At 38.1% G+C, this 25,991-nt stretch overlaps 1 protein-coding gene across 2 annotated transcripts in view; it reads right to left on the bottom strand.

The window, feature by feature from the left end:
* Positions 1–8,784: 8,784 nt before the first annotated feature.
* GALNT1 (polypeptide N-acetylgalactosaminyltransferase 1) overlaps positions 8,785–25,991 on the bottom strand; it is a 120,870-nt gene continuing 103,663 nt past the window's right edge. For both annotated transcript variants that reach the window (XM_038543499.1, XM_038543500.1), the window contains 5 exons: positions 25,286–25,466; positions 24,274–24,413; positions 16,003–16,101; positions 15,397–15,531; positions 8,785–10,954 (listed from right to left, as the gene is read on the bottom strand). In XM_038543499.1, coding sequence (XP_038399427.1) covers positions 10,808–10,954; positions 15,397–15,531; positions 16,003–16,101; positions 24,274–24,413; positions 25,286–25,466 — 702 coding nt within the window. In that variant the 3' untranslated portion in view covers positions 8,785–10,807. The remainder of the gene's footprint in view (positions 10,955–15,396; positions 15,532–16,002; positions 16,102–24,273; positions 24,414–25,285; positions 25,467–25,991) is intronic.

A 25,991-nucleotide genomic window follows, 5' to 3' on the forward strand; every position in this document is an offset into this window, starting at 1 on the left:
TGTATTCCTATTTCTTTCCTCAAATTTAGGAAGTTTTTCATTATAATTCTCCCAAACAAATTCTCTGCCCCTTGTTCTATTTTTTCTCTTTCTGGGATCCTGTAATGTGAATATTGGTCCATCCAACAGTTCCCTTAATTCCTTAGGCTCTCCTTACTTTTCTTCATCCTTTTTTCTTTTTGCTCTTTGACTTGATATTTTCAAACAACCCATTTACAAGTTTGCTTACCTGATCAAGTGCTGTTGAATTCCTCTCCTGAATCTTTTAGTTCAGTAAAGCTGCAGAATTTATTTGCTCTTTTAAATAATAAGTTTGATACAAGATAGCATGATGCTTCTGGCTTTGTTGTTCTTCTCAAAATTTCTTTAGCTATTCAGGGTCTTTTTGTGGTTCCATACAAATTTTAGGATTCTATTCTGAGAAAAATGGCTTTGGAAGTTACATTGACTATTTTCAATGCCTTGGAGAGTATAGGTATTTTAACAGTATTCTTCCAGTCCATGAGCATGGAATATCTTTCCACTTATGTGTATCTTCAATTTTTTCATTCATGTCTCATAGTTTTCAGTACACAAGTCCTTCATGTCCTTGTTCAAATTTATTCCTAGGTATTTTTTCTTGTTCCTGATCTTAGAGGAAAAGCTTTTTGCTTTTCACCATGGAGTATGGTTTTAGCCTTTTGTTGTAGTATGTTCCTGCTGTATCCACTTTGTTGAGATTTTGATATGATTTTTATCATAAATAGATGTTGAACAGTGTCAGATGCTTTCTCTGCATCTATTGAGATATTATATGTTTTTTATCCTTCATTTTGTTAATTTGGTATGTTACATTGATTTATTTGTAGATGCTGAGCCATCCTTGCATCACTGGGATAAATCCCACTTGATCATGGTGTGATCTTCCATTCTTCTCCAAAGTTCAGTGAGCATCTTTTTTTTTAAAGATAGATTTATTTATTTATTTATTTATTTATTTATTTATTTATTTATTTATTTATTCATGATAGACATAGAGGCAGAGACACAGGAGGAAGGAGACACAGGCTCCATGCTGGGAGCCCGATGCGGGACTTGATCCCAGGACTCAGGATCACGCCCTCGGCCAAAGGCAGGCGCCACACCGCTGAGCCACCCAGGGATCCCCGGTGAGAATCTTTTTGACCATGACTTTGGACTTTCTATCAGGTAGATTGTTATATTCATTTCATTTAGTTCTTTCTCTGAAATTTTGTCTTGTTCTTTGTTTGGAACATATTCCTGTCTCTTCATTTTGTTTGACTCTCTGTTGCTTTCTGTGAATTAAGTGGAACAGCCGCTTCTCTTAGTTTTGGGGGATTGGCTTTGTGCAGGAGATGAAACTTATCATTCAACCCTGCTTTTGCTATTGGTTGTCTGTCAAACCTTGTGATTGTCCAAGAAGCCTATTTTATTTTTAATAGCTCCCAGTATTCAAAGGTCTACTAAGATTTATTGTGTCCCAGATGGGAGTATATCAGTCATCATTCAGATTTAGGCTGACTGGAAGCCTGACCTCTTAGCAGTAGCTTTTAAAGAATGCAAATATATACAATCCTGTGACTGCACACATAATCCCCATTGGCTACCAGAGCCAGGCTATTAGCAGATGTCCCACAAAAATCAGGGCTTCAGATGAGTGCATAAGCTCCTTTCTGGGAGATAACAAGTGTAGTGATGTAGAGGGAGAACTCAAAGGGGTATCTCCTAGTCTGCATTCCCTATCACCTATGTATATCCTAAATGTACACCAAAGCAAAAGTCTGCCCCTCAAGTCTAAGCCCCAAAGAAAAGCATATAGACCTTACAGACAGACCCAGGTGTGTTTCAATCTGCTGTCTATGTAGTGCCCTCAGGATGGTAGCTTGCCAAGAACAGTCTCTCTAATTGTTATAGCCCTTTGGGACCCAGAACACAAGCTCCCTTGACCACCAGCTAGGCAATCAAGGGGCATTCCATGATTGGCAGCTGCAAAAACCAGGACATCAGACATGAAAACTGGGGTGCCAGATGGATGTAGAAGCTCCCCTCTGGGGGATACTGATGTTCTGGAGTGCAGCAGGTGGGGAGCATGAAGATGGTACCTATTGTCTAAAGCAAGGCAGAGGGGAAGTGCAAAGATGGCATCCACTTGAAAAAAAGATGATGCACACCAGCTTTAACATGGCAGAGAGGGAGTTAGAAGATGGTATACACCAGTTTCGTTTCACAGAGAGTATCCTAGCAGGCCCCTGCTCCTCAGACTGATGCTTTAAATTTAGCAGAGAGCATTTCACATCAAGTCTTGGTACCTTTCAAAGAGCTGCTTCTGTTCTAGGCTATGGGGCAAGTGAATCCACATGCAATATTTTAGGACCCACTTCCCAGTTCGCCACAGCCCCATGGGTCTCATGGGCATGATCTCCATTGGTTTCCAAAGGTAGATGTTTTAGGGCTGTATTTCAGGTGCCTTAAAAATTGGGGTTCCCAATGTGGGATACAAATCCTTTGTTTTACAGGGAGAAGCTTAGTTCCATGTTCCCTCCTACTTGTGGATCACAATGCCAGGCATGGTGTTTATGGCAGGATTGTGTCTCAGTCTTTTCTACCCTCTTCAGTGTGTGTATGTGTGTGTGTGTGTTTCCTCATTGGCCTGATGTGAAGGTGATTCTCTACTAGTTTTTAGGATTTTGTCAGAAGAAATTGTTACATATGGAGCCATAGATTTGGTATGTCTAAGACAGATGTTAATTCAGGATCTTCTACATTGCTATCTTGAACCATATTCTGAAAGCTTTAGTTTTGATACAGTTCTATTTATATATTTGCTTTCTAACTTTGTTGTTGCGTTTGGTTTTATATCTAAGAGATTATTGCCCAGTGATAATGTCATAAAGATTATGGGTATTTTTTCTTCTAGGAGTGTTACAGTTTTAGCTCTTACATTTAGATCTTTGATACATTGAGTTAATTTTTACATATGGTGTGATGTAGGGGATCTAACTTCTTTAATATGTAGGTATTCAGTTGCCCTACAACCATTTTATTGGTATTGTTAAATTTTCTTTTTTTTTTTTTTTAAAGATTTTATTTATTTATTCATGGGAGACCCAGAGGGAGAGAGGCAGAGACACAGGCAGAGGGAGAAGCAGGCTCCATGCACCGGGAGCCCGACATGGGATTCGATCCTGGGTCTCCAGGATCCTGGGATCCAGGATCGCACCCTGGGCCAAAGGCAGGCGCCAAACCACTGCGCTACCCAGGGATCCCGTTATTAAATTTTCTTTGCACCCTTGTTGAATATCTATTTGAGGATAAGTGTAGGAGTTATTTCTGGATTCTTAATTCTATTCCATTGATCTATATGTCTATCCTTATTCCAATGCCACACTGTTTTGATTGTGCAGCTTTGACTACAAAGACTGGAAATTGAAATTTTGAGTAATCCAACTTTTTTCTTCTTTTTCAAGATGGTTCTGGCTGTTCTGGGCACTTTGAATTTCCATATGAATTTTAGGATCATCTTGTCAATATCTGCAAAAAAGGCATTTGGGATTTTGAAAGGAATTGCATGGAAACTGTAACTCAGTTTGAGAAATAGTACCATCTTAATATTCTTTTGATTTGTGAACATATGGTTTTTAAGATCTCTTTCTTCCAGTGACATGTTTTTCAATGTCTTGTACTTTTTTGTTAAATTTATTGCTAAATATCTTTTTTGACACAATTATAAACTTATTTTTGAATTATTTATTGCTAGTGTATAGAAATATACCTGATTTTTCTATGTTGATATTGTATCCTACAACTTTGAATTCATCTATTAGTTCTAGTAATTTTTAATGGACTCCTTAGGATTTTTAAATTTATGAAATGATGTCATCTGCAAATAGAGGTAGTTTCATTTCTTCTTTTTCAATGTGGTTGCTTTTTCTTGCCTCAAAATTGCCCTGGCCAAAACCTTTAGTACAGTGCTGAATATACATAGCAAGACTGGACATTATTGCTGTGTTCCTGAGCTTAGGGGAAAATTATCTGGTTTTTCACCGTTAAATATTATAGCATGGATTTTTCATAGAGGCCCTTTATTAAACTGAGTTTCTTTGAACTTTATTCCCAGTTTGTTGAATATTTTTATCATGAAAGTGTGCTAGATTTTGTCAAATGGCTTTACTGTATCTATTGAAATGATCATGTGGTTTTTGTTCTTTATTCAAATAATGTGTATAACATGGGTTTTCATATGTTGAACCAACCTTGCATTCCTAGATAAGTGCAACTTTATCATGGTTTGTAATTATTTTAATATACTGCTGATTTGGTTTACTAGTGTTTTGTTAAAGATTCTTGCATCTGTAATAATCAGGCATATTAAGCTTTAGTTTTTTTCTTGTGATCTCTTTTTCTGGCTTTGGTAACAGTGTAATGCTGGCACCATAGAATGAATTGAGGTGTTCCTCTTGTTTTTTGAAAGAATAAAGGATTGGTGTTAATTCTTTAAATGGTTAGCAGATGCACTGGTTTGGATAGTGTTTCCCCAAAATTCTGCTTAAACAACGGAACTTTATTGTTGAATGTTAGAGGCTGAAAGTCCAAAAATCAAGGTTTTGGCAGGGTAGATTGCTTCTAAGAGCTGAGAATCTGATAATCTGTTCTCTGCCTCTCTCCTAGCTTCTGGTTGCCTCAGGTATTCTTTGGCATGTAGATGTTGTTCTACCCATGTTTTTTCATCATTCTTCTGTGTCCAAATTTCCCTTTTATAAGGACATCAGCCACATACCCATATTATAAGGGTAATCCCTTATAATTTCCTGGTAACTTGATTGCTTCTATAAAGACCCTATTTCTAAATAAGGTCACATCCTGGGGTACTCAGGGTTAGGGCTTTAACATATCTTTCTTATGATATGTAACATAATCCAACCCATAACACTGTGATAACAGTGTCTGCAGATGTAGTTAAGAGGGGTTCATACTGAATTAGGTAAGTCCCTAAGTCCAATATAACTGGTGACCTTATAAAAGGAGAGAGACACAGAAAGTATGTAGTGTGTAGACAAAGGCAGAATTTGGAGTGATATATCTGCAAGGCAAAGATTGCCAGTAATTACAGAAGTGAAGAGGGGAGGCATGAAAAATATTCTCCCTCAGAGCTCCATTCTCTATATTCTCTCCTCTTGGATCTCAAATGAATGTATTTTATCCTCAAGGCTGTTTCTCCCTCCCTTAGTCTTTTTCTCCATCTGTGGTTCAGTTTGGAAATTCTTTATTGACTTGTAGTCAAGTTCACAGATCATTTTTGACATTGTGTCACATTCAATTGATTAAAAAATTTTTTTTAAATTTTAGGACTTTTTTCTTTTTTCCAGTTTCTAGGTATCTTCTGAAATTTTCTACCTTTTGATTATATCCTTTTTTTTTCTGTATCTTAAAAAGAAAACCACTTATATTGATGAACTTATCTGCTAATTCCATCATCTAAGTCATCAGAGTCTGCTTTTTGTTGACTATTAAAAAAAAAAAAAAGGCTACTTTCTTGTTTCATTACTTTTTCATTCCATACTGGACAACTTGACATTGTGATTGATGCACCAAAGGGTTCTGTATTATGTTATCTTCCTCTGAAGACTGTTGAATTTTATCCAAGAAAGCAGATTATTGGCAGACCAACCTGATGTTGCAGAGGCTTGGTTTTATACTTTGTTAGGTCTGGTCTTTCTCCACTTTGTCCTTGGCCCTAGGAATAGCCCCAAATCCTTAAGAAATGGTCTTTATTCCCAAATGTGGCCTTGGGTTTCAGTATATAGGCATACTTTGTTTTATTGCATATCATTGTGATTTCATTTTTTGTGGGTGTATAGGGGCCTAGATTAATGTGTTTTTTTTCCTCCAAAAGGCATTGTATTCTAATAGTTTCCAGTAAGTGCCATAAATCTAGATTCACTTTATTTTCTTCACCTGCAAACTTCATAACTGTGGTTTTAAACTCTTGATCTATTTAAAAGCAGGCCTTGGGATGCCTGGATGCCTTGGTCAGTGGAGTGTGCAATACTTGATCTCAGGGTTGTGAGTTCAAGCCCCACATTGTGTGTAGAGATTAGCTAAAAATAAAATCTTAAAACAGAAGCAGGTCTTATGATCACAGTGGTAGCATCATCCTATCATCCTATCACCATTTGTTATCTAGCAAAAGGCAGACTCAGATTACCCTTTGGTAATCTTTCCTTTCCTTTACAAGGTGGGAGACTTCTTTATGTACCCTTTTACTTGTAGGGGTAATTCTGAATTTTCCAATTGTATGTAGGGATCTTCAGTTCAATTCCCAAACTTTGTTCAGGTCCAGGGCCTAGGAGCTATCATTCCCCAAACTCTGGTTATTCTCTTTTGTTCTTAGGAGAGGAAGGGCTTCTCTAAGTTGCTTCTGTGGCTCATTTATGTATACTTAAACTTTTTCCTTGGACCTTATGGATTTTTCTATATTTTATGAGTTCAGTCTCTCACTTAATAGTATGTTTATTGCAAATTAAGCCACAAAAAAACCCTGATGTCAGCAGGTGAGTCTTATTTTCCCCATCTTTTATGGAGGTATAATTTACATCTGATAAAATGCATATATCCTAAGTATATAACTCAGTAAAACCTTAAATTATATGCACGTTGCCATTATCTAAATCAACTTATAGACTATTTCCATGATTCCAGAAAGTTTTCTCATGCCACTTCCAAGTCTATACTCACCCAAAGGTAAGCACCTTAGGTTTGTTTTGCCTGTTCTTGAGTTTCATCTAAATGTAGTATGTCTAGCATACTTCATTATTTTTATATATATTTGTATTGTTCTATCAGCAATCCATTTTTTAAAATTGTAGACTAGTATTTCAGTAACTATTATTTGATGATCTATTATCTTGTTGATGGATATTTGCTGTTTCCAAGGCTGGGGGTTATCTTAAAACTGCTTTGAATATTCTTGTATGCATTGTAATGTGGGCAATATCCTTATTTCTTTTGGTTTTATCGTTTTATCTCTAGAAGTGGAATCAGAGAGTAGGCATAGATTTACATTTATAAGAAACTGGCAAGCTATTTCCCCAAGGTGATTATACTAACTTAACAATTCTGCCCGTTGCTGTCACCATTTGGGCGGGTGTGCAACAGCATGACCTGGTGATTTCATCCTGCCTTCCCTGATGGCTGACATTGAACATCCTTTTCTAGGCTAATTGTGCATCTGGATAGGTTCTGTAAAGTGTGTATTAAAGTCACTCACTTTTATATCCTGTTGCTTTTGTAGTAGCTATTTCAAATGTTTTCCTGCATATGAGTCCTGTCAGTTATGTGTACTGCAACTATTTTGTCCTTGGCTACAGCAGTTTTTCACTTTAGTATCTGATGAGAAGAGTGTAATTTTGGTGAAATCAGGTGATTTTTTTCTTTTATAAAGTTTGCATCCTACGATATCTTTGGGTATCCCAAAGATATCCCAAGTCATGAAGATATTTTCCTTGGTTAAGATTTGTTTTGCTCATCACATTTAGGTCCTGTGCTCCATATTGAATACATTGTGCACTTTGTGAAAGCATCAACAGTCAGAAACTTTCCCTATGAAATGTCTTGTGTTTTTGTTGAAAAGCCAATGGTCATATATATGTATGGGTCTCCTTCTGGACTCTCTATCTTTGATCTATTGGTCCTAATTCTAATACCACACTCACCATTACTATAATTAATTTTAAAGCAAGTCATGAATTTTTTTTTTTTTTTTTGCAAGTCATGAAATTGAGTAATGTATAGTCTTCCAACCTCCTCCTCACCCTTCCTTTGACATTAATCTTGGCAGTTCTGGATCTGTCGGATTTCCATATATATCGGCAAATTTATACAAGAATGGCTCATAGGATTTTTATTTCACTGAAATTGGACTTCTAGAAATCAATTTGTGGGGAATACTTGTCTTGACATTATGCAGCCTTTCAATTCATGAATATATTTATTGCAGCATTCTGTAGTGTCAGAAACATTTTGTAGTCTTCAGGGTAGAAGTCTTAACATATCTCTTAACATTCTATGTACTGACTTATTTGATGCAATTACAGATAAGACTTTAAAATTTAATTTTTAATTGTTGCTAGTATTCAAACAATATGACTCTCACCTCATTTCCTGCAAAACTATTAGTTCTGGTAGATCAAATTCTTATTAAACTTCAGAAGTCAAAGAATGGGAGAAATGTTATATAATTGAATATATCTAATTCTCCAGAATAAAAAAATGATTCATTCTTTGTATGTCTCTGCTCAAAGCTACCACCTCAGAAACCCTACCTCCTGTTTTTCTTTCTCCCTTATAAAACATGTAACTCTGGAGTTCAGTTTGCTCTTGGTGTACACCTCTTGAAAGATGGGGAGAGCACCATACCCTTACAGAACTTCTGTGTTTCGGCTAAACATAAAATAGAGAAATGAGAACATGGCCTACCTGCTGGCTTTCAATGGCAGAATGGTGAACAAAGTACTATTTTTTCAGAATGCCAATTATAACAGAAAGATGTTACAATGGATTGGGATTGGAGTAAAATGAATACATTTGGGAGATTCAGATTATCCTTGTCACATTTATGAATTCTTCACTGGTCCAATAATATCTTCATCCTTAGCTTTCTTCTTGATTCATTCTTTTCTTTCCAATTTGACTTACAGTGATTAGCATATTGCCTGATCTACAAATGGCTATAAGGAATAGGGATCCGTTTTTAACTTCAAATAAAACGAATATAAGGCACAACTATTCAGGAATATTTTATATTTTCAAAGTATTTAGGAATTCTTTAATTAGAAAAATAAAGGCAATGGGATTATCTATCAGGTTCTAAAAGTACCCATGAATTAAATCACTCATATCCCCCTCTTAAAAAAAAAAAAAACAAAACAAAACCTTAAATCACATTGCTATTAAGCTTTCTTACAATAAGAAATAAGACCAAGCTATACTAGAGTACAAAAACCTGAAATTCTGAGCATGAAAATAATTTATTAGACATCTGGTTTATTCAAACATTAGGCCTACTGAAGACAGAATTAACAGAGCTCATGGAGGGGGGGGGAGGGGACCCATCCAGCACCTGCTTCACTGCAAATTTCCTGGGGACAAAAATTACGCATTCTGTACTACAGTCTCACCCTAGAGCATCCACATGTGCTTGATATTAACAAGAAATTTTCTGTACACTCAACTTTGCAAGTAGCATTAGTGATACAATGTTCAGAAACATTCTTAGGCACAAGAAATAGCACTGCCTGCAGTGAGTCTTTGATAATCAAAGAAAAAAAAGTCACTAAATATAATCTTACAAATAAGAAGGAAAATACACACACTTTTGCCAATGGACTGCTTTACATATCAGGAAAAATGTCAGATTTTCTATGAAATTAAAACCCTAATTGTTATATTCAACTTTTAATTCTGAAGTTATTCTGTGGTATTAAAAATCAGAAAAAGAAAACATTTAACTTAAATGGAATTTAGAGAGAAATGCAGGACTAATATGGAATAGTAGCTGCACTTCTTTGGTTAACTCATTTAAAAAATGTCAAACATTTTCAGTCAAATTTTATTTTTAAATGCAGGAAATCATTACAATTCAAGAACCTAATCTAAATATGCACTTGACAATAAAGCACATCTGAGTGTGGAGTGAAAAAAGTTTTCCAAAAAACCATCAAATGTATCCTCTCTAAATACCCAAATAATCACTTCTGCAGGCCTTTTGTTGAGTGGAATCATAAAGAACTGAAGATTTATTGCTGTGAAAATAAATCTGTAGTACAGTAGTATGAATCTTGGGTATTAAGCATAATCAGCTGAATCAAGTTAAGAAGTTCAAAATCTATTAAGAAATTTGTGTGTGTGAAAGTCTATAAGCCAGTTGACCCAAGAGCAACTGAGACATCTTACGTGTTCAGTGAGCCCAGACATTATTTTAAATCTTCATTCTTTGAAGGCAATTAAAAATTACAATTCCAACAGCCCATAAAACCAAATAAAAAAATTGAAAGCAATTAAAAACTACGTTCAAAGAGCCATTTTTTTTCAGCTCAATTTCAGCACCCCAAGGAAAAAAAAAAAAAAAGCATCCATGACTATCACAGATGAAAATGAATGTCATTGGAATCAGTTCTTTTTTTTCCCCACTGAGGTATAAAATCTATATAGAAATTTGATACTATACTATAACAAATTGTACTTCTCATAGTTCTAATTTCCTTTTAAACCCTGTTTAATATAGTTTCTTCTTAAATTGTAAAAATGTTGTTTTCATGATTCTGAAACTGGTTCCAGTTCTTTTTCACTTATTTTTATATCAATATTTAATATACTGGTTACCAGTTCTAATCAGAAAAAAATCTTGGAAATCTCTTCATTATGACAGCACATTCAGCAGAAGTTACTGATGTGCAAGCAAACCGTAGAAGGTGCAGCTCTTCGGAAAGCACATTTTGTTGATTGCTTCATGGTCTGAATATTCTTTACAATGATTCTTGATGAAAGACTCTTTCGATCTTGTAAACATCAGTGTGCACAGTCTTGCTACTATGTAGTTTCACGTCCTTGGACAAGAAGGCTGGTTCACAGCTAGTGAAAAGCGAGAGGAGTCTAAGTTTTAATGGCTGATAAACCTTACATCCCCGCAGGAGGAAAGCACTTTTCCTTTTTTGCTACTTAAGAATGTGGCAGAAATGTATGCTGAGGTAGCCCAGTCAATCCTTTTTTTTTTTCTTTCTTTCTTTTTTTTTTTTTTGTAAATTTGGTCTCAGAATATTTCTGGAAGGGTGACATTTCGAAGAAGCCACTGCTGGGACCGGCTTCCATTGCAGTCTCTTATGCTGGGCACCTGGCTATCCTCCTCTGTGGCTTTATCCAGGCACTGATTACTGTTCACATGCTGCAGGGTTAATTTCTGAAAGTTGACAGAAAAGAAATCTTAACATGAACATGAAAAATAAAACATCAACCATCAAACATCTCAACCATCATTTTTGGTGACTACTGAAGTGTCTACATGAGGCTGCTAGAAGAGCTATATGGGAGGGAGAAAGGCACTGGGGTACTGTGGGTTATACTTGAAGTAAGATGACCAAAATGCTAAGTCCCAATTCTGCCCAAGCTCTGTAACACTGAGAAATTTCACTTTTTGTGCTTGAGCTTCCTAAAAAGATCAGATTAGAGGTTCCTAATTTAGGATCCTCAACCTATTTTCAAAAAGCTATTTCAAAATTGCTTCATTTCCCTGTGATAGGGCTGTTCAAATTAATTCTGTGGTTCTAAGAAACTCATGTCCTTCTGAAGATTCAAAACTTAAGAGATCAGAAGATTGGTAAAGCAGCCCATAATAAAAGGCTGGGAGATATAGTTATATAACTTTCTATGTACTTGGTTGCACTCCAGACTTGATGCACTGATTTTTAGAGTTTTTTCAAAAAGTCAGGACAGAGAAGTGTCACCAGAGTGATTAGTGTAGGTCAGTTTGTGTGTCTGTTACTGCATGCTGGTCTCCAAAGCAGCCATGTAGGAATGTAAGTTAAGCATTATCCTGTAAATGAGGACAACTATAAGGAAATGTGAAATGTCTACTAACACACATGTATCTGACTCTTACTCATCCCTCTATTTTAATGTAATTATTTTATCTGGAACACACCATTTTCAAGGGGACTTTTGTCACTCAGAAGAGGACCCAGTTAGCACTGACTAGTTTCCATCAGAAAAAGCTTGATGAAGGCAACTGGATTAATAGGTGACAGCTAATTGTAACCTCTGAAGGAGAGGATAAAAGCTGTCACCATCATTGAATAAAATCTACGTGTCAACTAGAAAAGATAATTTGCTGGCCCTTGCCCTTAAAATACAGATTTTGGCCCAGCTGCATCTAGAAATTATTTTAGAAAGGACAGCTACGAGTGTCCTGGTGTCATAAATTGCATGCAATAAAGAATATAAATAAGACTTAAAATTTTAAGAATACAAACAGAATCAAAGCTAGTATCATACTGTGCAAAGAGTCCTGGATCTAGGGTTCCAGGTCTGTCTGAGACATGGTTATATCACATGACTGGCCCCATGACCTTGGATAAGTTCCATGTCTCTACACGTATAAAAGGCCCTGCATTCTACTTCTGGGGTTCCTTTGGAACCTATGATTTTAGGTTTATAAATTACTGACATAAAGGGGCACCTGTCTGGCTCAGTCAGGAGAGCATGTGACTCTTGTCCTCAGGGTTGTGAGTTTGAGCCCCATGTTGGATGGAGAGAGAGTTTACTTAAAATATTCATGTAATTTTTTTAAAAGATTTTATTTTTTATTTATTCATGATAGACATAGAGAGGCAGAGACACAGGCAGAGGGAGAAGCAGGCTCCATGTTGGGAGCCCGACGTGGGACTCGTTCCCGGGACTCCAGGATGGCACCCTGGGCCAAAGGCAGGCGTGCTAAACCACTGAGCAACCAGGGATCCCCTCATGTCAGTAATTTATTTAAGTTAGATTTTTTTTTTTCTTTTCCCCTCCAGATCCTGTGTTTTTGACTGGTGGAGGAAGGACAATGCTGACAGGCTCTTCCAGAGCTCTCTATGCAGCTGGCTCAGGCTGTGGGACCTGCATCGTGGTGTGACTCCCCCCTTTATCCAACGCTGTCTTCTCCCTTTTCTTCTCCCAGGTATTGATGCAAAGGGTGCTCTCTAATAAACATTGTGAACACTAAACTTTATCTTAGATCTGCTTTTGGTACAACCCAGCCTGCAAACTAAAATTTTATCTCAGAAAAGATACCATGAAAGGGCTCCAGAAGTTTTAAAACTTTACACTCACAACTGGTTCTTTCTAAATCCCATACACTTACTTTAGCTCCTTAAATTTCTAACCACATATTGACTTTAGGAGTAACAGGTGCAGCAGGCTGTGTAGATCATACGCAGGCTACCACTAGCCATTCCCATCTCCTGTCTGTTTAATCAGCCTCCCTTTCAGCTTGGGGTGGGAAGGGGAGGTGTCACAATGGGATGAAGTTCTGGCCCATAAGACATAGCAAAGTCTGCAGAGGGGGTTCCAGGAAAAGCTCTGGCTTTCCTGATAAAGAGCAAAACATGGAGTAGTGTGATATCCCTTCTTCCCTTGCTCCTCCCTTGAGTTGGGATATGGGGGTGAGAGCAGCAGCCATTTGTGGCCACACAAAAAAGGCCAAGAATATGCAGCAAAATTATCCCAATATCACTGTGCCACTTAATCTCTATACCAGAAGCGACCTACCTCCAGACTTACCAAGTCCCTATTCGTTTAAGCCACTACAAACAGGTTTCCTAATGAACATTTTATCACTTTTCATTGAACATATATAATTGGGAGGCTTTCAGAAAATTTTTAAAAAGCTTTTATTTATTCATGAGAGAGGCAGAAGGAGAAGCAGGCTCCCCGTGGAAGCCTGATGTGGGACTCGATCCCAGGACCCCGGGGACCACACCCTGAGCCAAAGCCAGACGCTCAACGACTGAGCTACCCGGGCATCCCTTGAATTTCTTTTATTTAAAAGATTTATTTTAGAAAAAGCATGAGCAAAGGAGAGAGTTGCAAGCAGGACTCCCCACTGACCATGGAGTCTGCCACAGAACTTGATTTCATGACCCTGAGATCATGACTTGAGCTGCAATCAAGAGTCGGACACTCACCTGACTGAGCCACCCAGGCACACCTCATTTTTAAAATAACCGTGGGATTCTAAATACTACTGGCATTTAGTGTCTCAAGTCAGAAATGCTATACATCCTACAGTGCTTGGGGCAGCTATACCCAAACAGCACCAGTATGTGCCACAAAAAAACCCCAGAATAGATGATTCAAGCCATTTCTAATAGTCCTATTAACTGAGCTACTGTTATATTTAATATTTCACTATAGTTGGGCACTGTGGAGGGAGACCTGGGATTTATAAAGCACAATCTCTGGCTTCTAGGAGCTAATAGTGTAATAGTGCAGAAAAGACTGATAAACAAGTACAAAACAGCTGAGGCGACAGGTCAGAGTGGACTACAACTAGGAGAGGGAGCTGACTGCTGGCTGGGATCCAGGGAGGTACTGTCAAAGCTGGGCAGTGCCTCAAGAAGGGGCAAAGGGAACTGTATGATCTTCAGTGTAGGTGCAGAAGTAGAGGGTATGTTCTGGGAACAGCAGGGCTGATGATGAAAGTAGACCAGGGTTTGTGTGATACAGTACAGGGAAGAAAGACAGCTGAAGTCAGGACTTCACATACATCTATGGGAGAGGCAAAATGAAGAAGCAGAGTGATCCAAGCAGATGAAAGAGAGAGAGAGGAAAGCTAAGAGAAGAAATTAAGCAGTAGTGCATCTCAAGCCAATGGATAAAAAGGAATTTTAAAATATCATCTGTTTAGCAACAGCAAACACTAAAAAAGAAGTTAAGGAAAAAGACAGGAATGGTCCTGGCTTCTGCATCCAGGAACTGCTTTCTGAGTGTCAGGCTGAGGCAGGAGCTTAGGTTGGAGAACCAGAGGCAGGCATGTCAGCCACTCACTTGCTGTCATATAATACATGATGGTATGCAGAAAGTAAAGTAAGAAGTCTTTCCTGACATGAAAAAGAAAATTAATGCATTTGCAGAGGAAAAAGAGCGACTACTGAAGACTCTGGTGTTAGGAGGTTAGCCAGATATAAGACACAGAGAGAGACTTGCTGGGAATGCTTTGATTGGCCTTTTAAGCATCTCTATTTGAGTACAACATACAGTGCATAAGGAGATGGAAAGGTTCGAGAGGAAAACAAAAATAAATAAAAAATATAAAAACTTTTGTAATATGTCACAGAAAAATCATCAGGAGCCAGAGAATTTCATTATTTAAAGATCACCTTTTATCTAAGTGTTTAAAAATTTACTGATTTATTATTCATTCATTCGACTGAGAAAGCACAAGCAGGGGGAGCAGAGCGGCAGGCAGAGGAAGAGGGAGAAGCAAGCTCCCCAATGCAGGGCTCAATCCCAGGACTCTGAGATCATGACCTGAGCCACCCTAGTGCCCCTTATCTAAGTGTTTACTTAATTCAGTAATTTAAACAGCCTACTTAATGGCCCCATTTCCCCATATGAGATTAATAAACTTGAGGACATACGGAGAAAAGAGTGGCTATAGTGGCAACAAGAACTCAGGGCCTGGAGAAAAGATTAATTATTGGAGAGATTAAAACAGGTTTAGTTTACTTATGTTGTTTTTTCCATCTGTCAATTTTTAGAGTGTAAGAACAATTTGATCTATATTCAAACTAACTCTACAAGAATTCATTCTTTTAGCTACAAAATACACATTATTTCATTCTTATATGCAACTGAATAACTTACCACTGGATCATACTCCCAAAGTTGATTGCCTTTTAGGTGGTGGCATTTGAGCATTGTGACTGGGCCATTAAGTTTGGAGACATCCAAGCAAAGGTCATCTGTTCTAATTTCTTTGTTGGCAGTATAAGAGAAAACCTGGAAGAAAAAAAAAAAGCACATATACAAGTTTTAACAGTAAAACAAAGTAGCCAATAGACCGTAAGAGAAAACACAAGTATCTCAAGATATGTGATCTTTTGAACTTAATATTAGGACAATAAATGACTCAGAAAAGCTACCACTAATTTTGTAAAGAGCAAAGAAAAAATGACCTAGAGTTCTTTTTATACACTGATTGTATTGTCAAGGGCTGCCATCTGTTTGACTAAAAAGGGCAAAATAAATCTCATGCACAGTAATGTAAATACAATTCACACAAGGGGCCTTTTATAAATGTTTCATTTAAAAATAATCATTAGATGGAAGACTCCCTTCTCCTAAAAGGTCTTTACTATTGTCTCTTCATAGGTAGGAAAATATTTCCTGAATGATGTAATGAGATAAAAGGGGCAGAAGATTAAAACAAATCCAAAAATTAATCTTTTAAAACTTTACTAAAATACTCACCTGGTTACCTCCCATACCGTGACAGTTAAAAATTCCAACTTTTTCATTCTCTTTTCTAGCCATGTTATCTAGACATTGATTTGTTTCCACATTTCTTATCTATGGGACAATAATGAAAACAGAAGATGTTAGAGGTAAACTAGATGGACATACATGCAAATAATTATGCACATTAAAGTCAATCTGAACTTTCCACTATATACATATGCACAGTAGAGGCTGACAGATTGCTCAGGGGCCTTACTGCACTGTCTTTCCTTCTAGTTTACTCACATTCCAAGTTCTATCTTGATGACTATCTTGGAGAGAGAAGTAAGAGATGTCCTTTTATTGGGTAAGATATTTGGTAATCATTGGGATGTCTAACGCAACTGAGATTCTACATTATCAGGGACCCTTCAAGTAAAAGACATGATGTAGGGAAAGAAGGGAGCTTTTCATTATAGGAGTAGATAATCCTAAACATAAATATGATCCTGAGGTCCTCCTTCACCAAACAGGAAAATAACTAACAGGATGGTTTGGGAATTTGATATAGTACGTCCCTATGAAAGTTGTTTTAGGATGTACCTAAATTATTTGAGAGTAAAGACAATTATAGAGGGCATTCAGTAATTACAAGTTTTTATTTTATTATTTATTTTATTATTTATTTATTTATTTACTTATGATTTGATTTATTTATTCATGACAGAGCGAGACACAGGCAGAGACACAGGCAGAGGGAGAAGCAGGCTCCATGCAGGGAGCCCCATGTGGGATTCAATCCCGGGACCCCAGGATCACGCCCTGGGCCGAAGGCAGATGCTCAACTGCTGAGCCACTCAGGGATCCCCCAATTACAAGTTTTTAAAACACTGGGTTTGACAAGCAAATGTGGATACCTCAACTTAGGGTATGGGCAGCAAGAAATGTGTGGAATGGTTCTAAGCAAGATAGACAACCTCTTGTGTTGGCTATTCATGTTAATGTCTCCAGCACCATCTAGTAGGACTTTCATCACATGGAAATGTTCTATACTTGTGCCATACAATATGGTAGGTACCAGCCATGTGTGGCTATGGAGTACTTTATTAATAATAATAATTATTATTATTTCTTGTTTTATTTTTATTTTTATTTATTTATGATAGTCACACACACACAGAGAGAGAGGCAGAGACACAGGCAGAGGGAGGAGCAGGCTCCATGCACCGGGAGCCCGATATGGGATTCGATCCCGGGTCTCCAGGATCGCGCCCTGGGCCAAAGACAGGCGCTAAACCGCTGCGCCACCTAGGGATCCCCTATTTCTTGTTATTGAGCACTAAATATGTGGCTAATGTAACTGAGGAAATGACTTTCAAATTTTAATTTTCATTCATTTAAATACAGCCACATGTGCAAGCAGCTACCAAACTGGATGTGCAAGACTAGATGCTAACATATAGGATATAAAGTCTTACACTGTTTGAGAGGGACAACTTGTCAATGACTGGAAACAATATGCACATGTTAATGAAGCCAAGTTATCATGCCCTCAGCCCTCTGTGAAAGGCACATGGAAGTGCCCACACCTGGTTCATACTTTCTCGAATTAGTAGAAATCTTAGGGGATCTATATTATTTCAAAGGGGAAAGTTAGTAGGCTAATGGTCCTTTTTTTTTTTTTTTAAGATTTTATTTATTTATTCATGAGAAATACAGAGAGAAAGGCAGAGACATAGGCAGAGGGAGAAGCAGGCTCCCCACAGGGAGACCGATCCCAGGACCCCGGGATCACGACTTGAGCTGAAGGCAGACACTCAACCACTGAACCACCCAGATGCCCCGCTAATGGTCCTTTTTATAGGATTTGTTTAGGTCTTTCCTTAAAGAGCTAGGCTTGCCAATGAGCCAAACCCAAATGGTCACGTGCACCCTGTATAAGTGAGGCAATGCCAAGAGGTGAGGAAATAGGAAGGCTTCCATTTAGATCATAGCAATCAATATCTGAACTATGGTGGTCGGGGGAAGGGCTGCACTTTTGAGTTATGTGAAGGCAGGTTGGGTGGGAGTGAAAGCTTAGGGTATGGTGATATGCAGACCTGGGCTTCAGTCCCTACTCTAGCATTACAGGCCATTAGACTGTGACTGTAACCAGACTGTAACTGTACTCTAAGACAGTGATTCCCAGAACCATGATCTGAACAAAATTATCCAGCCAAGTGTTGACACATGTGCCACTATGTGGCAGTTTTATGATCAAATATGTTTTACAAATAGCGGGTAAAACAAATTTAAATAGGTTTCTTTACTGAAGGACTTCTCAAAGCCTTTTAATATACTGTGACTCTTGGTAGGGGTGGAGACTGGTGGTAGGGAAGGACGTAAGATATAGAAAAGCAGCATTTCCCAAACGTTTCTGGCCACAAATCTACTCCATCCTCCCTGCCATCCCCAGCTTTCTAATGGAGCACTTTGAAGGACATTAGACCTCAGCATTCTTTAGAACACAGTAACTGGGAAAGCCAGCTGTAAGAACCTCATTTTTTCATCTATGTAACAGGGGTAACAACCTCTCTCAGGTTTGCTGAGAGCTCTCAATGTGGTAACACACATAGAAGACTAGCAGAAACTGACTCATAGTAGGACCATGATAAGTATCAGCTTTTGTTCCTTATCCAAAGATTTAGCAACTCTTCAACCCCTTTCTGAAGTAACAACTTAGGTGTACATGGCTATCGCTACAATATTATTTTTGACCTTGGAAGCTGAAAATAACTGTGAACACACTCATTCCTGGGAAACAGGCAGGAACCCAGAGCCTAGGTTTCTTAGTGTCTGCTCTAAGTCTCCTTCATAGTCTTGGTATCTCCACTAGGTGGAACAATGAAGACAATTAAAGGATTTTTGGAATCTATGAATTCACTTCTTTCCCTCTCTGCCATAAGAGAAATATTGGTTGGATATGACAAAGAGTATCGGTATTAATGGTTAAGAACACAAGCTCTCAGGCCATAGTGCCTATGTTCAAATTCTGCCTCTTCCATTTTGTGGCTGTGACCTGAGGATGCTGTTTAAACCATTTACTTATGCCTCAATTTACTGTCAAGTGGGGATAAGAGCACCTATATCTTATAGAGTTGATAGAAGAATAAAATGAATTAACGTTTGTAAAAGCACTCAGACCAGCACTTGACATAGAGTTCATACTCATTAAATCTTAGGGCTATTAGATCTGCCTAGAGAAGCATTGGTTATAATTGGTTATAATCCATAAGACTGGCTAAACTGTCAAAGCTCTAACTTATTTGCTTTCTGTGGTTGTTGCTTAGAGTATATCTCCTCGATTAACTGCTATTAGATAACACAATGAAACACATTTACTCAGTTCCAGGTCCTACAGGGGCTATAAGGGTCATACTTAGTGAAGGCAGAGACTCTAAATTTGTACCTCTCATTCCCCTTTCTACTCTAAAATCCTATGATTTCAGGCTGCTCTAGACCCTTTGAAGTATAAGAAAAGACCCCCAAAAGGCTAAATTCCAGTTTTTAGCAAAGTAAAGCTCACACAGGTGGAGCTATGATCCCAGCATGAGACCCCCAGCGGCACTAGGGTGGGTGATTAAGAACGACCCCTTTCCCTGAAGTTAGAGCTTTAATCTGCATAGGGTGGCCTGATTCTAAGGGCAAACAAGCTTAAGACCATCTGCTTCGTTAAAAAGGCAGTGACAAGCAGGCCATGGACAGTAAAATCTGTTCCTTTTATAGAAAGCCAGCTGGCAAGAGGTAGGTAAAGAACAAACTTGCCTTGGCAATCATCATTGTGGGCTAGACAAGTGGTTCTTTGTAATATGCCTGTATTTTGGCTCAGTGAACAATGCCTAGGTGTTATCCAAAATTGGGTCAATTCAAGGGAAACAAGCAACTCATTCTCTATTCTAAAGGCAAGTTATACTCACAACTCTATGGTCAACAAATCTTTGACAAAGCAGGAAAGAACATCCAATGGAAAAAAGACATCTTTTCAATAAATGGAGCTGGGAGAATTGGGTAGCCATATGCAGAAGAATAAACTAGATCACTTTCTTATACTACACTCAAAAATAAATTCAAAATAGATGAAAGACCTAAATGTGAGACAGCAAATCATCAAAATCCTAGAGGAGACAACAGACAAAAACCTCCCTGACACTGGCCGCAGCAACTTACTAGACATGGCACCAGAGGGAAGGGAAACAAAAGAAAAACTATTGGGACTTCCTGAAGATAAAAGGCTTCTGCACAGCAAAGGAACAATCAACACAATTAAAAGGCAACCTACAGAATGGGAGAAGATATTTGCAAATGACATATCTGATAATGAGTTAGTGTCCAAAGTCTATAAAGAACTTATCAACTCATCACCCAAAAACAAATAATCCAGTTAAGAAATGGGCAGAAAACATGAACAATCACTTTTCCAAAGACATCCAAATGGCTGACTTATGAAAAGATCCCCAAATATTACTCATCATCAGTGAGATATAACAAAACCACGATATCACCTCGCACCCATCAGAATGGCTAAAATCACCGACACGTGAAACAACAGGTGTTTCCAAGGATGTGGAGAGAGGGGAGACCTCTTGCACTGTTGGTAGGAATGCAAACTGATAGAGCCATTCTGGAGAACAGTTTGGAGGTTACTCAAAAAGTTAAAAAAACAGACCTATCTTATGATCCAGAAATTGCACTACCAGGTATTTACCCAAAGGATACAAAAATACAGATTTGAAGGGGTACATGTACCCTGGTGTTTACAACAGCATCATCAACAAAAGCCAAACTATCGAGAGAGCCCAAATACCAAATGTCCATTAGCTGATGAATGGATAAAGATGTGGTGTGTGTGTGTGTTTATTTATTTAAAAAGATTTTATTTAATTTATTCATGAGAGACAGAGAGAGAGAGAGAGAGAGAGGCAGAGACACAGGCAGAGGGAGAAGCAGGCTCCATGCAGAGAGCCTGACGTGGGACTTGATCCCGGGACTCCAGGATCACACCCTGGGCCAAAGGCAGGGGCTAAACTGCTGAGCCACCCACCCAGGGATCCCATGTGTATGTATTTAAAAAAAAAAAAAAAAAAAAAAAAAAAGGAATATCAGCCATCAAAAAGAAAGAAAAGAAAAGAAAAAAAGGAAAAGAATGAAAAGAAAAAAGAAAAAAGAAAAGAAAAGAAATCTTGCCACTTGCCACAATGTGGATGGAGTTAGAATGTATTATGCTAAGTGAAATAAGTCAGGAAAAGACAAATTCCAAAGGATCTCACTCATGCGGAATTTAAGAAACAAAACAGATGAACAGTATGGGAAGGGTGGGGGGAAGGAGAGTGAAACCGTAAGAGACTCTTAATGGTAGAGAACAAACTGAAGGTTGCAGGAAGGGAAGTAGGTCGGAGTTGGGTTAAATAAGGAGAGCACTTGCTGTGATGAGCACTGGGTGTTGTATTTAAGTGATGAATCACTGAATTCTACTCCAGAAACCAATATCGCACTGTAGGTTAACTAAGTAAAATTTAAATTAAAACAAACAAACAAACAAACAAAAAAAACCAAAGGCAAGTTATAAGAGCAACTGCCTATATGTACTATAGGTACATCCCCTACTCTGGGCCTTCCTTGAATGTAATGAGGGTATAGCAAAGGGAACAGAGTCTCATTAATGAAGCAGAAAACTCAGCATACTCCTTACCTGTGTGAGGATGAATTTCTTAAGTCACAACAAAGTTCAGAGGAGCACAAGTCAAACCTGAAGTAGCCTCAGTAACTACTAAGGACAAATGGTAGCCTGTGCTCACCCTGGCATGGGCTGAATGGTTTCACTCCAACTCACTACCATCAGCCATTAGGCTCCCCTCTGTGATGTTATTTGTTCTCTGATACTCTACTTTGTTTCTCTTCTCGATCCCCAAACCCTCAACATCAATACCCTCCTCTTCACTCTGAACTGATGATCTTTTGTTCAATAAGGAAACAGAAGAATCAGAGAATTTCCTCACATTTCCACCACAAACTGCTTCTACCCTCAAATCAACAACTGACCTCACACATATCACCAACTCCCTCCACCTTCCTTCCTATTTCCACAGATTCCATGCCTTCTCAGCCTTCCTTCTCATGACCACCTACTAAACATGACTCCAGCAGTCAATAGTTCTTTTTTAGCAAATGAAAAAAACCCTTAACTCCATATTCCCCTTCAGCTACTGACCATTTCTCTGCTCTACTTTACAACAAAATTTCTTGCAAGACTTGCCCTTGCTCATGATCTCCACTTCCTCTTCTTCTTTGAAGCCATCGGGGATTTTCTCCCTACCAATCGCCATGGGAACCCTTTTGACACAGTGAGAAGGAGTCCACCTTCTACTTCTCCCTTGCCAGTCCAATGGCCACTTCTCTGTACTAGTCTTACTCAACAGTCAACCACTTCCTCTTTCCTGAAATACATGCTTCACTTAGTCTTCGGGACACCACTCTCTTGGTTCTATTTCAGTGGTCACTCTTTCTAAATCTTTTTGGCTAATTCTCTCTTTTTACATGATCTCTAAATTGTAGAGTTTCCTATGGCTTGGTCCTCAGTCCTCCCTCTTCTCCAACTACACTTGCTCTCCCCAAGGTGATCTTATGCAGTTTTGTTCTAAAAACTACCGATATATTGACAATCCTTAATTTTAGATCTCCATCCTCAAACTCATCCAGACTACAGATTTGTAAATGCAACTACCTACCCTGTATCTTAACCTGGATGCAATTTAACATGTCCCAAATTGCACTGTTGAATGCCTCCTGTACCTTCTCCACAAGCTTTCCCATCTCAATAATGCCAACTTCCCTGTCCTAGTTTCTCCAGTGAAAATCTTAACACGGTCCTTCACAACCCTTTCCTTTCACCAATACCCTAGTTCTACTCTTGTCTCCACACAATTTTGCTCAAATAGCAGACAACTTGATCATTTCCCAATGAAGGTTTGCCTGTCTCTCTTTGGCTTCCCATCTTAGAATAAAACCCAGAGTGCTGACTGTGGCCAACCAGCTCTATGTGATTTGACCTTCAGTACATCTCAACCTTATCTTCTACTACCCTCCCCCCCCCGTTCACTCCATTCCAGACAACTGGCTTCTGCTGTTTCTGGAATGAGGCAAGTACACTCTCGTCTTAGGGCTTTTTTTTTTTTTTTTTAAGATTTTATTTATTTATTCGAGAAACAGAGAGAGGCAGAGACACAGGCAGAGGGAGAAGCAGGCTCCATGCAGGGAGCCTGACATGGGACTCGATCCCGGGTCTCCAGGATCACACCCTGGGCTGAAGGTGGCACTAAACTGCTGAGCCACCCAGGCTGCCTGGGCTTTTATATTTCTTTTTCCCTGTGCCCAGACCACTCTTTCCCCTGGAATTCATATGGCTTGCTCATTCACTTTCTTTAAATCTCTGCTCAAAAACCAAAACTCCTACCAGGGGCCTTTTTCAACTACCCAAACATAAACAGCACCAATACATAAGCCCACCAGCCATTCTTATTCCCCCTTGCCCTTAGTACCACCTAACATGCCGTGTACTTTAAAATCCTGGTTTCCTCCGCAGATTTGCAAGAACAGAGACTTTATTCACTATATTCCTATATTCACCTTATTCACTTATTCACTTTATTCACTATATTCCTTGTATGTAAAATAGTATCTATTATTTTAAAATAGTATCTACTATTTCTACTATAAATAGTAGATACTCAAATGTTTATTGAATGAATGGAAGGACTGAAGAAGTGACAGCCTCCTATGGAGTGGAGGATTAACTTTTTCTGAGTTCAGGACGATTCAATCCTGGGATGGGGCCTGGTTGTGGCCCTGTCCACACATTCCATTTGCTGCTATGACATATTATAAGTGGTCTTTCAACGTTCCTTGTCAGTTCTTTAATATTTATTTTTACTTCTTTCGTTAGGTTAATTAACACCAGGATATTATCTTTAGGAATATATGCTTTTAACTAAGTGGATCAGTCTGTTAAAACAAGAAGCCTGAAGACACTAAACTATTGAAACAGGAGTTCAACTCTGAAAGGTTGGGGGGGGGGAGCATTACTATTTTAATAAAATATAACACAATGAAAAATTAACAAGATTTCAAGTGAGGACATAGTTTAACTGACAACTTTCTCACACTTGAGGTTATATAATTTTAATATGAAGGGATTCTCTTGGATGTTTAACGTCTATTGTTTTTGATGAATGAGAACATAAACAACCGCACAGAATCTATATATTTTACCTCTCCCAAAGAGAAATAGTGACGTGGAATCTGGGAATCAGGATAAATATTCTCTAGGTACCAAGAGAAAGGTTTGCATTGTAGTTTGTGTCTTAGACCAAGTCTTGATGATATATCTCCATAATCTACCTTTGTAACACCTGTTGAAAGAAATAAGTTGACTCTCAATTATTTATGTTCTATTAGGTAACACATTTCTATTTAAATATTGCATTTAACAAGCCAGGCAAATGGGAAAAGTGGTACCATTTTGGTGATGTATAACTACACAAGTGATATCATGAATCCATTGCTCAAAATCTAAAACAAGGAAATATATTTATGTTTTATTTTTTCAAAGAAAAATTAAATTTATGTGAGAATGAAATACAGTGCTAGCATTATTACACATAAATATAAGTTTTTACAGGATCAGAAAACTCATGTACGTGAAGGCGAAAACAAGAATCAAGATTCTTCTGCCCAAATTTTAAGCAGAGCAACTATTTCTGGTCAGGTTTCTCTCATACAACTCACTGACATGTGTGAACTGTGACTTGTTGGTTTTGTGGTAATTAAAAAATGAGGCTGGAATGCTAACAATGTCAGGAAGACTTACAGCTAATGGAACAACTGTTCCCACAAAACTGTGAATGGCAGAGAGGTTCCTGGACAAAGGTCCCTTGAGGCATGCTCCAGTGCTCTGCACTGGCCCTGAGAGACTTGAATTTTCATATAAACATTACACATTACATTTAGGTTAAAAATAAATACAGAACACTGGTAACACCTGGGCTGAGGGTAATGTCTGCAATACTGGCCTGGAAATCTTATTGTTAATAATATACTGGGCATTGTGCTAAGCACTCTGTACACTGTGTGTGATTTCATTTATTCTTTAAGACAACCCTGTGAGGTTGGTTCTTTGCCTCTTCTCAAAGTTTTTTTTAACCTCCTTCTTACCTTTCAGATGCATTTAGACCAAGGATAAGAAAGTTCTAGTCTTATATTTTTAATGCAAAATAATGCTAACCTGGAGAAATTATATAGAAGAAATTCTTGAACTCATCCATCCACACTTCTGCAAGTCGCCTGTTATTTTTATTGATAATTTGTCCTGTGCCTCCTGGGAATGTGTAAGGTGTGGCTTTCCGAAACACATGTCCAACATGTGAGCAAGTGACAATCTCCAAAGTTCCTCCACATTGCCAAATCTGAAAACAATAGCAAAGAAGACCATAATAAGATCCTGATAGCTTTAAAAAAATTGCTCACATCTATGGATGCACACAGTTAAAATTTCATTGAATCATGACCATACAAACAATTGAGCGCCTGCTATATGGTCATAAAGCCAGTGCTTCCTTAGAACTGTACTTTTCTGAATTTTTAGTTCTGATCAAACCTAAAGTTGAAGGTTAAATTCAGAAAAGAAAGGTTAAAGGCTAAATGCAGAAAAAACAGAGGTCTGAACAATATTTTTCTAACTGCAGGCCAACACTTAAAAAAGATTGTTAAGTTCAAATTTGAGCTGTTTATATTTTAAAACAAGTTTAAATTTTGTGTGTAGTACATGCATGGTTTATAGTCAAAAAACTTTTGACCATGGAGTATTTGGCCAGAGTCCTATCTGTTCCTCCTTTTCCAAACCTGTCAGAGCCTGTACATTAAGCAGACCCTAGAAATCTAAACTGGATCTCTCATGAGTTATTCCCTGGGACAGTGACAGCATACTGTGC

The sequence above is a fragment of the Canis lupus genome, chromosome 7 (genome assembly GCF_011100685.1).
Source record: "Canis lupus familiaris isolate Mischka breed German Shepherd chromosome 7, alternate assembly UU_Cfam_GSD_1.0, whole genome shotgun sequence".
NCBI lineage: Eukaryota > Metazoa > Chordata > Mammalia > Carnivora > Canidae > Canis > Canis lupus.